This window comes from Arachis duranensis, chromosome 10, assembly GCF_000817695.3.
Source record: "Arachis duranensis cultivar V14167 chromosome 10, aradu.V14167.gnm2.J7QH, whole genome shotgun sequence".
NCBI classification, from domain to species: Eukaryota; Viridiplantae; Streptophyta; class Magnoliopsida; order Fabales; family Fabaceae; genus Arachis; species Arachis duranensis.
Window position 1 is genome coordinate 85,635,141 of NC_029781.3, and position 14,298 is coordinate 85,649,438.

The 14,298-nt window shown below is 32.5% G+C and overlaps 1 protein-coding gene across 1 annotated transcript; it reads left to right on the forward strand.

Moving 5' to 3' along the window:
* The first annotated feature begins 1,493 nt into the window (after positions 1–1,493).
* LOC107470526 (uncharacterized) lies at positions 1,494–2,238 on the forward strand. The gene is made up of 2 exons (XM_016089926.1): positions 1,494–1,805; positions 2,215–2,238. The coding sequence occupies exons 1-2, from the start codon at positions 1,494–1,496 to the stop codon at positions 2,236–2,238; spliced, it is 336 nt and encodes a 111-aa protein (XP_015945412.1).
* Positions 2,239–14,298: the final 12,060 nt, after the last annotated feature.

The following is a 14,298-nucleotide window of genomic DNA, read 5'->3' on the forward strand; positions in this document are numbered from 1 at the left end:
AACCACTTTGTTACAAAAATTGTGGAAAATTAATAGGTATTGTGATATTTTGCGAATGGGCCCACATGCCCTTCTATAATTATGTAAAAAATTAAGGGCAACCGAAAGATACTATACATGTCATAGTTGAGGAGTAAGTAGCTAGATTCTTATATATTATAGCTCATAATGTTAAAAATAGAATAAGCAGTCGTAATTTTCATGCTATTCTAAGAGCTGTAATCTCACTTGAAGAAGAGTTTCTTCAACAATCTTTCGGAACAACCATTCTCTCAGAGATTTCTCATAGCAATAGATTTTATCCATATTTTAAGGTATGATTAGTTGTACATTGAAGTAGACAATTATAATTAGTATACACAACAAAATTTTTCTTTTTAATTAAGTTATATATGTAGGATTATATTGGAGCCATTAATGGAACACATGTCTGACTCAAGGTTCCAATAGCTTATCAATCTATATTTTGTGGTAGATAAGAATGGTCAACTCAGAATGTACTTACTACGTGTGGCTTTGATATGAGATTCACATATACTTTAACATGGGAAGGCACCGCATCTGACTTAAAAGTGCACTATTAAGGGATGATAAGCTCAAAATTTTAAGATGTTTATTTGTTAAAAAAAAACTTTGACATGTTTAAATAAAGTGGTGATATCTAAAGTATACTATTTCTATATGATTTTTTTTTGAAAAAATTTTAACTTGGAGATGCTGAATTCATGCTTAAACATGCTCTAATAACTCCATATCGAGGCCTAAGATACCATCTAAAGGAGTTTGCTAGACGTAAACCTGAAAGTGCATATGAATTATTCAATCTCTGTCATTCTTCATTACGAAATGTGATCGAACGATCCTTTGGAGTTATGGAAAAAGGATTTGCAATCATAGTAAGTGTTACAGAACCATATTATGACGTAAAGGTTATGGTTGGCATTGTCCTAACATGCATTATATTCCACAACTTTTTGATGGGTATAGATCCTGATCAACATTTAATTTCTCAAGTGGATCGAGAATTACAAAATAATAATTTATAAGACACTAATGAGAAAAGAAAAGAAGTAAATAAAGATTACAGGCGATGTGCATCTCTTGGGGATAACATAGTGGCTCAAATGTGGGCTAACTATCAAATGAAAAGATGAGACTTATTTGAACCTGTCATCCTTACCAAGGATAATGACATTTTATTTTTAAAATTAAATGTAATGTGTGAATATCATGTGAATGTTATGACTATTATGTGTCAAGCTAATATTTTGAAATGTGTAGTTGAAACATTCACTTATAATGATAATCATTTTCTAGAATTAATTAAATTACTTGTATTATAGGAATCATTTCTTAAGGTAATATCTATGGTTAATTGATGAATTCATTATTAACACTTTTTATATTATTATTCTATTAAAGTTATTTTATAAAAGATGATTTTTATATTTTAGTATTTGATTTTTAGGTTAAGACAGTCAATGCCAAAGAAAATGGCATCCCAAGATGACACATCAAGCAAAGACAATTTAAGATGGATTGAAGAAATGGATGCAGCTTTCCTTGATGCTTTGATTGAGAAATGTAGCAAAGAAAACAGAGTTGATGGTACTTTTACAACAAGTGCATATGAAAACGTTCTTGTAACTCTAAAAGCTTCATTTGGGAACCACTTTTGCAAAGATAATCTTAAGAATAGACTGAAGACTTTAAAGGATCACTTTAGAGTTTGCTATGATCTCTTTCATAACTTAAGTGGATTTTCATGGAACCCAGACACCAAACTCTTTACCGCTAAAGTTTGGGTAAATTTAATTAAGGCAATTAATGTCATGATAAGTTGCTACTAAGGTTTATAGATTCTTTTGCACATAATTCTTTATAGCATTTGTTTTCGTTAACCTTATTCATTTTCACTAAGATTACAAAGTTGCATCAAACTTTAATTATTTGTAAAATTAATTTTGTAGTATGAAATTATTTTGCCTTGTGATTCTAAATGGTTATAATTCTTCACAAGGAGTCAAATTTACACATAATATATGCTTCTTTCATCTGAAAAATTTATACAAATAACTAATATCTTGGGACTAGATTTTTATGAGGCTATTAATTTTTTGTGTATTTATCTATGAAACTACTCACAACTTAAAGAAAGAAAATTATATAATTAAATTAACATATATGATATATGCATCTATTTTTTTTATGTAGGTAAGACCAAATGCAAAGAAGTGAATGCAAATTTCCATCAAACATTATGATAAACTATATTTTATATATGGTCAAGATAGAGCAAATGAAGATATTGTTAAAAGTGCCAAGAAAAGAAATACAAATATAAACAAGATGAAGGAAACTATTAATTTGAATGATGATGATTATCAAGAGTTTGACTGTGAGTGAAATGATTGGCAACCTACTACTCATTCAACTAGCGTTGTTGCAGGGGAGAGTTCTGATTTAGGTAACTCAAAACCAATCTAATGGAACACAAATAAATCATATAGGTTCTAAGAATAAAGCACCAATGAGTGATTTACTTGAAGTCGATATGAAACGAATGGGTAAAGGTATTTAAGGATTGATGTTAAAGGATGAAAATAATTACTATGACAAATCACTTGATATTGCTATGAAACAAGCGTTAATAGCTGAAAGGCAAGCTGAAACAACTGAAAAACAAGTTATGTTAGCTGAAAGACAAGTTCTGATAGCTAAAGAACAATTCAAGTTGCCAAGATCCAAGCTTAAGCTGTTGATAGAGGGATTACATTCCTGTAACAAAGTAGCGCTCGAGTTTACTATGAAAATAAAGTGTATAATGAGTTTAAAAAATTGGATGTTGTGAAAGAGATATTTTGGAGTTGCTATTGTTTCTTCTGGAAAGATGAAAGAGCAAAACGAAATTTTTTTGGGGTTCCCTTTGAAGATCGTCACGATGCATTATATGACATAACTAAGGAAGCTGGTGCAATTTAAGAGCAACGTTATCAGTAATGGTAAACTATATTTTGTGCATATTTATGATTTTATGATCTAATGTTATATAATCTTAGTAAAACCTCTATATTTTGTAATCAACTTACTCATGAGAGTCTTAAAAGAGGCTTACGATTCGTATATGCTTATGCTTTTTGAATATATAGTTATATATCTTAAATATTGACTATATACATATATTGCATATTATGGTGTCGTTGAAGTTGCTCTATGATTAATAGACCTTTGAGAGCTATAAGAGTTTATGCGATTGATTATAATGAGGGTGCTATTTGCGAATTCTAAAGGTGGTATGAAAATTTGTGGTGTTGATAGATTTGTGTTGTTGATATATTAATTGGGTGATAGATAATATTATGCTTGGGAGTTAAAACATATTATTTTTCTTGTTGAAGTTATTAAACTTATAAGAATTAGGTAAGAAAGATATGAAATTTCAAATCCTTCAAAATATATATAGCATCAAAAGAGCAAACACATGTTTTAGAATTTTTTATTTTTCATGTGTATGAAAAAAATTCAACAAAATTTGTATTATCTATCCATCATGGTTTGCATGGACTAGAGTTGTTATTTTTTTCTATAATTCAAACAATGCATTATTTTTTGTCTTAAGTTGCATGAAGTGATATTTTATATGATCTATGATTTTATTTCTTATGATTCAAACTTATTGTAATAGAAAAAATTGTGATTCATGATCTATCTTTAAATTATTAATTATGTTAATGTAACAACCACTACGGAGGAAGCGGAAAATTGCGGCGGTTTTAAATCGTCGCAAAACAAAATTCTAGCGGTTCATTAAATGTCACCTGTTAGGGGTGATAATATGATTTTACGGCGGTTCTAATGAACCGCTAGCACAACCGCCGCAAAACAAGATTAGATTATTTGTGGCAGTTTAAAACCGCCACAATTTGGCTAACAGGTTTTTAAAAAAATACAAACCGCTGCAATTTTGAAATCAGTTTAAAAAAATGTATATTACAGAGGTTTATAACCTCCACAATTTTTACATTTATATTAAAAAAATTAGTTTCATAAAGTTACTCAATTATATTGCTTCTACATCTAAACAAACACAAAAATAAGAGCAAGCTAAAAATAGCTAAAATATCACAAGTAAAGTAATAACAAATTTAATAATGACCTTATTAAAGAACCAAATTAGATGATAAACTAACAGCTTAATTCATCTAGCAAGTAGCAATTAATTGCTCTGTAACAATTGACAATAATTTCTCCTGTGAGATTTCAGAAATATCTGAACTCAAATTTATGTTGTTTTTTAGCAGAAGAACATTGCCTGTAGTAATAAAATATAAAATAATAAGCAATAAATACAATATTTTCAAATAGGAAATGTAACATAAAATAGCAACTTGTAGTAATAAAATATAAAACAATAAGCAATAAATATGATATCTTCAAACAAGAAATGTAATTTAAATATAGCAAGTATCCCCCTCTAAACTACAAGACACTGTGCATGGTGTTTGCAATATCATATAAGAGAGATTTAGATTATTGCAAATCTTAGAGTGTCCAGAAAGTACTGTAGTACAAAAAAAGGATAAATATATAAGACAAAGGGTAATATGAAGAAAATAGACTTCAACTTTTGTACAATGACGTGACAACTGCAAGGCTACACATAAAAGGGTCAGAGAACATATCTTACATCAGGGATAAGCTTTTAGTCATTTATAATTGTTTTATTTTCTTCAATTTCACTTGTGATAATTATAAGTCTCTATAACCTGACAGAGAAGAATTTCGATGGAAGATTTCTGAAGATAATAAGAAAATTGGTCAAATGGAAAGTTCAAATGAAGATGGCAATATTGTTAAGCTACATGGGCAGAGCAAGCAGTTAAGGCATATTGTATCAAAGATTCAAAAATAGTTTCGAAGAAAGTATCTTTTGCTAAACTAACATAGTATTTCTCTAATAATAGAAATATGGTAAAGGAGATTAGCCCAAATAATATATTTCATTTCTAGACCATGGTCTTTGTTGTACAGAACATGTACACTAATGCAACAAGAATTAAGATAAAATGTGAAAGGCTAAAGACCTAAGGGGGACATATTAAGAACCAACTCTCCTAATCGTTGCTTACGCAGCTAGGCAGCACATACTTATATCTCTAGCCAGTTATATAAACACAAATTTTAAGCTCACTATTAGATAAAAATGAAGATGATTTTTATCATTATTTACCTATTTCATAGAAAAGCTCATTGATGTTCTCTGATCACCCGTCTTCGTAGATGTTTCAATGTAGAACATTTCACTCTCATTAGCAAATTGCTCCCCTTCCTGCAATAGTTTTAATTCATTTAAATGGAAATAAAAACAATATGATGCAGTCAAGATCGTGGGTTTAGATCCTCTAAAGTGAGTAAATAATACCTCGACTTCAACCTCTCTATTTGACTTCAAATCCAATTTGTTTGCCACCAATGCCATTACCAACTTATGGCTTCTTATAGACAGTGTTAAAGTTTTATTATAGTGAGATTGAGACAAGCATAAGCATTTTGAATTTGAACTTGCTTTTGTTAGTACAAATAGAACAATGAGAAAGAACAAAGTGGGAAGTTTTCAAGGGGAACAACAGATCAAGTTCAGTAAATATTATAAATTTGGATAGTGAATGATTTACAAGTGGCTCTTTTGAATTGAAGTTAAAGTTTCTCATGACACAAGTATGAGTTTCAACAATGAGTTCTTGGGGTTAAAAAAGAACATTGAAATTGTTGTAGTAATTGTCATTTCCAATATTCTAAGGCATTATCATGTACTTTCAATTCTTCAATCCATTTTTTGGCTTTAACAAATGTATCTTGGGATTAAAAACAAAACAAAAAGGTAAGATATATATTAGAAAAGTTTTCATGAATTTTAGTAAGAAACTAAGACTAGAATTGTTGGATTCTTTTAAAATTAACTAAGCTAAAATTTTTACAATGCTTGAGATATCATAAATAACAACTACTACTGCTGCACCACGGTAGTATATAGCAGCCAAACTATGGTATCTTTCTTGTCCTGTTGTATCTCATATGTCAAACTTCAATGTAGCTTATAGTAATGATAATAGTTCTATGAAAAATGCTGCACCTACAGTTGGTCCCTATTGATCTTATTTTTTTCTTTCATCGATGAAGCAAAGCAATTAATGGATACAAAAAACAAGCAAAATCAATTTCAAAATTCATAGAAAGAAAATTCAGAACAAACCAGAAGTGATTGAGCAAAGCAGGAGAAAGGATGCACCAACAGATCTAAACCTGCAATGGGTGTGCGCCGTTGAAGGTTGGAGGTGATAGAGGCAGGAACCTATATAACTACAGTAGATTTGAACCACGCACAATGTTGGAGGAAATAGAGAGAAAATATAGCAGATAAGCTAAAACAGAGAGCCTAGTGTTGTCAAAATATGGTAATGATAATAGGCTGGTGAGGAATCTGGAGAAGAAAGAAAAATAAATATGATTAATTCTAGATTGACATGACTAATGAAAACACAATAAGCTCATAATTCTCCCCATTTTAAGCCCAAAAAAGTAGAAGATACTTCAAAGCATTGCTTTTATCAAGTAATGCAAAATCTTCAGTGCAAAATATCACTAACTGTGGCATGATATTGCAAGAAACAAAATTTTCTTTAGCTAGAACAATACAACAACAACCCAGCCATATCTCATTAGGTTAAGTGCACTAAATGAATCAAACATTGCCATCCATACTGTCCTTATCGTAGATCATATCTGCATAGAACTTTAGAACACACTTGGCATATTGTTGAACACTTGGCATGCAAAAGCATAAACAATACAAAATAACACTAACAAGTATTCTTTGCAACACCAATTCAGAATTCAGCAGCAATGACATAAAAAGTCAGCAGTATTTGGAAGTACTCTGCAAAGCATCAGTCAATCAATCCAAACAAATTGAAAGTCAAACTCAAGAAGCTCTTAACAGCATATTTAACTATGTATAAACAAACACTAATTCTAATCAGAAAATTCTAATTCTAATGTAAACTCAACTAACAGAAGCAAATAATTCTAAGCAAATCAAATTAACACTAGAATCAACATATAACTAATCCTAAATTAACTAAAATAGAGAAGAAAATGTGATCTGAGAACCTGAGTCAAATTAACACTAGAGTGGCTCTGTTCTGATTCTACGACTGGGAATGAGAAAGGCATGGGCAAGATAGAGAGCCACATGCCCACAATCTGAGGTTGTAAGGAAGGGAAGAATATGGTAGTGACGGCACTGGATAGTAGCCGGCAGTGAGACAGAGAAGGCAAGAGACAGGGGAAGAGAAGAGAAAAAGGATTTTCACGGTGGTTGTTCGGCGAAGAAGGTGGTGGTTCTGTGGTTCTGACAGAAACGCAGGGGGTGGATGATTCATGGTAGTGCTGGATAGTCGAAGAGAAGCTAGGGCTGAAAAAGGGGGAGTGATTCAGACTTCAGAGCTCTGGACTTCAGTGAGTGACGGGACACTTAGAGCTGGCTCTCTTCTTGGTTTGATTTATAGCCGTTGGAAAGCTAACCGCCGCTATCTTGGTTCCTTTAGTAGCAGAGCCCAAACCGCTCCCTATTGGCCGTTATCTTGCCAATTTGCTGCGACTTGATAAACAGCTACTAATTAGCTGCCGCTATCATCCGTGTTTGTTCTAGTGAACCCGAATTTTTATGCCAATACGATATTTTTTGAAAAATATTATTCTCAACAATTAGTTTTATTTTGAGAAGTTAATTCCGAGTTTAAAAAAAATAGATGATAATATAATTTTATTATTATGTTTTTAATTTATTTTACACACTATAATTATAATAGAGCCTAGATAATATTATTATTATTATTATCAAGTCCGATATTTACCGATATAAGTAATTATAGGTATTTCCTGATGAGCTTAAAGTTGCTAATGCTTCATCAAATATTTTCCATCCTTAAGTTACTAATGTCATTTATATTAGTAACTCATATATATTTAACCATATTCAGCAGCTCTAGAACTTGACAACTAGCCACCAAATTACCATTAATCATTACTATTACCTTAGCTCCATCCTCATTGGTTGAAGCCATTAAGGGAACAAAGGGAAAGAAATTGGCCGAAGCTATTAAGGGAACAAAAGAAAGAAAATGGAAACGTGGCTTAATGCATATATACATATATATAACTTGACATCTAACAATGCTCAACACCACAAATCTCCATCTAATCTTCTTGCTTCACCTCATGACCGAACTGAAGTTGAACAAAAAGGAGAGAGAAAGACTGAAAGTGTTCTTGAAGAGAACTGTGAAACCTCCATGACTTTTGGCTTCGATTTCTTATAATCCGTAACTCCAATAAAAAATCTAATCCAATTAAGTGTTTGTATCTTCCTCCTCTACATGTTGGCATTACTTTTGTTTGATAGAAGTTGACGGTGACGCAGCTTCCCTTCCCCTTGAATTCGGTCAATTGGAGTTCTAGGGGGCATAGACAATTTCTGACGTTTTCTTTTTCAGCAGATCAGTCAAAAAGCTTCTTTGAAGTTTCTGCTGTTTTGATTTCGTACGGAGGTAGAGTTTTGGTAATTTCTCACGGGTTACATTTGTATTGGATAAGTGAATTGATGTTGTGATTGATTGTTAATTGGATTTGATAGAATTTTACATTGAATTCTTGTGATATATTGATATTTGTTATAAGTTTGAGGTTCGGTCAGTTTAAATGCAGCCAAGAACCAAATTATTTTGATGAACTCAAGGCTAGAAATATTTTGGAAATCAAGAAAAAATTTGTGTAATTAAAGAGCCGAGAGATTAAATTAAAACTGTGTAAATCGGTAACCGCGGATTTAAATTTATATATATATATATATATATTTTGAAATGATTATAAAAAGATATTTTTAGATTTAAAGAACTGTATTTGTTATTATTACGATATTATTAATTTGAGAATGAAATTGTGTTTTGATAAAAATTTAGGTTGATTTTATAAATAAACAAGTTTAGAGGTATTTTGAGTAAAAAGTAAATGTTTGGAAATGAGCGGGTATTTTTATAAAAAATCAGTTACTTTTGTAAATATTAATAAACAAAGAGCTAATTAGAAACTTTCCAAAAATGTTGGGTTAAAAGTAAAATAATTAAAAGTTTGAGGTTTAAAACATAATTAATAAAAGTTTAAAAGTAAAGCTTAAAAGAGTTAAGTCTTCAAGGAATTTATAAATGCTATTTATTACTTAAATTATTTTATTTGTATTAAAGAAAATCTTTCTTATTGTTATTAATTTATTAAGAATACTATTTAGAGAAAGATATATTATTATCGATATTATTAATGGTAAGATAGAATGGAACAAAAAAAAGGGAATACCCTTTTTAAAAAATTTAGAGTCACAAAGTTAACCTAGAAATCTTATGATTCTCTTTTCATAAAGTACTTAGTGGATAGTGAGAAAACAGTGTGAAGATATTTTGAACTATTAAGGATAAATAAGTAAAAGATTGGAGAAAGAGAGAAGATAAACCAGCACGTGTGATTTCGAAAAGGTCACGAAAGGGTGATGATAGTATGGTTATGGTACCGAAGGACAAATGTTAACAAGTTGTGGGCTTTGTATGTGAATGATTGCGTGGGGATGCCTGTAAATATGGAATAGATTCCAGGGGAAAGGATCACATGCTTCAGCTGGAGAATCAGTGCCAGCAAGTACTTGCAAAGCTCATGTTTGACATACTTTAGCTAGAGAATCAAGGCCAGCAAGAAGTAGAAACTTGCAGAGGTTATGTCGCTGGAATGCCTTATTCGACTTGCAAGTTGGATTGCGTCGGGTGCGGGTCGAAACCGACAAATGAGCTCATTATCTGTAATAGGACTAGGCATGCATCATTCTTGCTGCGCATTTGCATTTTACTTGATAGTGTGAAATTGTTTATGATTGTCTTCTTGTGTTTATGCATTCCTTAGTGATATTCTGAATTATTGTGACTGACTATTTCTCTATGATTCTTGTATATTTGGTAGTGAATTAATTGAACTGTGATAATAATGACTCAACTAACTACCCTGAAAAAGATAAGAATGGTAAGTGGATGAATGTATGGTGTGAATGATGTTTGAAATTGAATGAGATTTGATAATAATTGTGTGAAAAGTTGGAATGATTTGATAAGATATTGAAAATTTAGGTTTGAGATGTGAAATGGATGATATTTGAGTTGATATAAGTAAATGAAGTAGGTTTGAATTTAGTTGTGTAAGAATGTGAAATGGATTGGTTTGTGGTAAAATTGTTGATTGAATTCGGTTGGGGCTTGTGAATCCTTGGAAACATTGGTAAATTCTACGTTTTGGTATAAATAGATTTTTGACCAATTTTGGCGGGTCGTAATTTGGCCCTCGGAGTTGAAAAACTCTCAAAATTAGATTTTTATGAAAATTCATTTATCGATCTTTCCAACAGTTTGAGAATGGTTGAAAACGGAACTTTGTGAAAAAAGTGATGAGGTTTTAAAAATTCGACTGAAAAATTGATTTGTACAACATATAAGATTTTCTGGTTTTAATATGGATGCATACATGGCACCTGACGTGCGAACGCAGGCATTGGCCTCTGCCAAGTGCTCCCGCGTATGCAGACAGGTATGGTCCAAAATTGGGTGTATGCGTACGTAGACCTTTTCATGCATACGCGGATACCCAAGTTTCAACCTGTGGGTATGCACACTACATGTATGCGTACGTACACCTCTCAGAATTTGGAAAAATATATTTTTATGGCTTTCGACGATTCATTTGGTCTTCTAAACCTTTATAAACTTCAATACGAGTTTAGAGCTGGTGGAATTGAGGATGGACGAGTTAGGGATAAGGCCAAATGAATTAAGTTAGTAAAATAGAGAGAAATAAATAAGATTTAAGGTGGGAATAATGATGACTATGAGATTGATAATGAGAATGATGATGATTATGAGATAAAAAATGAGAATGATGATGAGAGTGAACGAACTTATTTAAGATTGAATATGAAATTAGTTGAGGAAGTGAATGTATAGGCGAGTTGAAGTAAAGGATTCCCTCTCTCGTGTTGTGATTATGATTAAGGAGACAACATGATTTGTGTTGTGCAGACGGTGGTATTATTCCGCTCACGTAAAAGCAAGTTGAGATTGAGGATTCTCTCACTTGCTGTGATAAACAAGTTGAGGTCAAGGGTTCCTCTCTTGTTGGGGTAGGTGATTTTGAAGTTGAGGATTCCCTCACTTGTCGCACCAGAAGATTAGATTGAAGGTTGAGGATTCCCTTCGTGTTGAGAGACGATATCCGGGTTAGCTACCAGGTGTGTCGGGTTGGCTGTATAACCGACAGATGAGCTCATTGGCCATAGGGTAAGCATACATCATTTGCATATGTTTGATTTGATTGGATTTGCTTAATTATATCGTTTGCCTAATTGTATACCTTATATGACTAAATGCTACTTGCCTTACATGCCTTACTTGTCTATTACTTGTTTGCATTGTTTGTGTTTGTACAACTGAGAGATCCCTCATGCTAGTGTTGATTGACGCTGAGGACTGTCCTTGTTGAAATAAGATGATGAGATGATTTAAGCTCCCTGGGTAGACGCAGTAAAGCGAGTTCACTTGCTCTAGGTGAAGATATGAGGTATTGATATAGAATTACTGAGACGACTAGCTAATGTTGGTTCTAGTTATGATTATGTTCTAAAGTGGAATCTGGAAAGTTTGGATAGTTGGAAAAGATGCAAAATTAAAGTAGACTTAATATCCCCAGGACATTTGCCTAAGTTATGGATTATTGAGAATCTATGGTGAATAATTAATGAAAGAGAGATTAAGATGCTTAGTGAGTTCTTATTATAGTGCGTTGTATTTATTTGGCACTTTTATCGTACTGGAAACCTATGGGTCGAGGGTTCTCATTCCGTATATATTCTCTGTTTTTCAGATGCAGGTCCAGGTGCTCAGCAGTGAGTTGTGGTTTATCTGAAGGATGGAAAGATCATTGGATTCTCTACTTATTTTGTTTAGATTTCTCTCCATACTCATTTTGAAAGACTTATGCTATGTATTTATTTAATCCTTTTGAAAACTTGCCTATAGAGGTCTTGATGTAAAATACTGATTAAATGAAAATTAAATAAATAATTAATTAAATATGGGCCGTCGGGAGTGAAAAACCTAGTGTTATAATTTGGAAATTCAAATGTGATAATTGGATTCAGAGGTTTTTTTCGAGTGAGAAAATGTACTTTTCTGCAGAGTAATGCGGAAGGATGCATACTGGAAATTTGACCGGCAGTACCAGTTGAGATTTTTCCAAAAAAATTAATTATGAGTGAAAATGTTAGAGAAGTTAAAATTTGTGATTAAGATGGTAAAAATAATTAAAACACAAATTAAAATGCTAATCTTGAAGGTTTTGGCCCAAAGTTAGGCCAACGGGCTAAACCAAGTGAACCAGGTCAAAGTGGACCCAAACCCACAATATAAATACCCAACACTCACACATTTCAGCCTCATTTACCACCCTTAATGAGACTGAGGTGCTGAATTGGAGAAGAGAGGGAGAAAAGAGAAAACCCTAACTCCATCGAACTTCAAATTACCATAACTTTCTCTCCGATGATCCGATTGACGAGCCATTTGCGGCCATGCATTGCCCTTCTCATCATCTTCAATTCTATTTAGGTATTTTGGTGAGTATTTTGTTTTCTTCTTCCCAGTTTTGATTTTTCCCTCTGAAAATGCATTTTGGATTTGGGTTTGAGAAATTTTGTGGTTTTGATTATTTAGGAATGCTCTAGTATGAGCCATTGGTGAGTTGCATCAACTAATTTTGTGGGTTAAGGTAAGGAACCCTCTAACCCTTATAATTTATGAGATTTTGTGAGCCCTAAGTTGATATATGAATGTAATGTGTGTATTACAGTATTGGGTACGCTTTTGGAATGTAGAATTTGCTTGTAGAACGGTTGGATAGAGCTTGGAGTTGAGACTTGGTGAGATTTCACAAGTTGAGAGCTTAAATTTGACTTCCAAGAGGTACGATTTAAGTTTCATTTAAGTACCGTGTGGTGTGATGCGGGTTCCTAGGCTAGATGCCTCTAGGATTAAATTTGAATTGTGTTTTTGGGTGGATTTGATATGTGTAAATGATATATTGTGATAATTGATGATTTGGATGAGAATAATGTGATGATGCATAGTTGATGTGTTGTTGTAATTGATGTTGAGTAGTTAATTTTGTAATTATGAGTTATATATGTATTGAATTGATGAATATTAGGTCGGAGGCCGTTTATCTTGGGCCGGAGGCTGGCAAAGGTAAGAATGGTAAGTAGATAATGTATGGTGTGAATGATTTTGAAATTGAATGAGATTTGATAATGATTGTGTGAAAAGTTGGATGATTTGATAGGATATTGGAAATTGAAGTTTGAGATATGAAATGGATGACATTTGAGTTGAAATAAGTAAATGAAGTAGGTTTGAATTTGGTTTAAGAATGTGAAATGAATTGATTTGTGGTAAAATTGTTGCTTGAATTTGGTAAGGCTTGTGAATCCTTGGAAAAATTGGTAAATTATGGTTTTTGGTATAAACAGATTTTTGACCAACTTTGGCAGGTCGTAACTTGGTCCTTGGAGCTGGAAAAGTTTCAAAATTGGATTTTTATGAAAATTCATTTATCGATCTTTGCCACAATTCGAGAATGGTTGAAAACGTAATTTTGTGAAAAAAGTTATGAGGTTTTAAAAATTGGACTGAAAAATTGATTTTTGAAACATATCAGATTTTCTGGTTTCTGATATGGATGCGTATGTAAAACCCGGTTAATTAACGGCTAATTAACCCATAAATGAGAATTTATTCTAGAAAGCCTAAAATGTGATTTTTATGGCTAAATGTGATAGAGGAGTTTGAGACGAGAATTTCGGTACCAATTTTATAGAATTCGGACCAAGATTGGACCGAACGGGCCAAACCGGGCCAATTGGACCCAAAGTGGGCCCTTGGCCCAACATAACTTAACCAAAACCCTAGTTTTCAGCACTCTCTCTCCTCATTTGTTACACACACAAGCTGAAATGGTGGAGAGGAAGGGAAGAACATTCTCTCAACTTCTCTCTCTCACTTGATCTTCAAATCACCATAACTTTTGATCTAGAGCTCCGATTGCCGCCCCGTTTGCGGCCACGCGTTCACCGCGGAGAGCTCTACAAAACCCATACAA

Coding starts and splice junctions, on each gene's coding strand:
- LOC107470526 (XM_016089926.1), top strand. CDS start 1,494: ATGGCATCCCAAGATGACACATCAAGCAAAGACAATTTAAGATGGATT. Junction 1,806..2,214: donor TCTTTACCGCTAAAGTTTGG/GTAAATTTAATT, acceptor TTTTTTATGTAG/GTAAGACCAAATGCAAAGAA.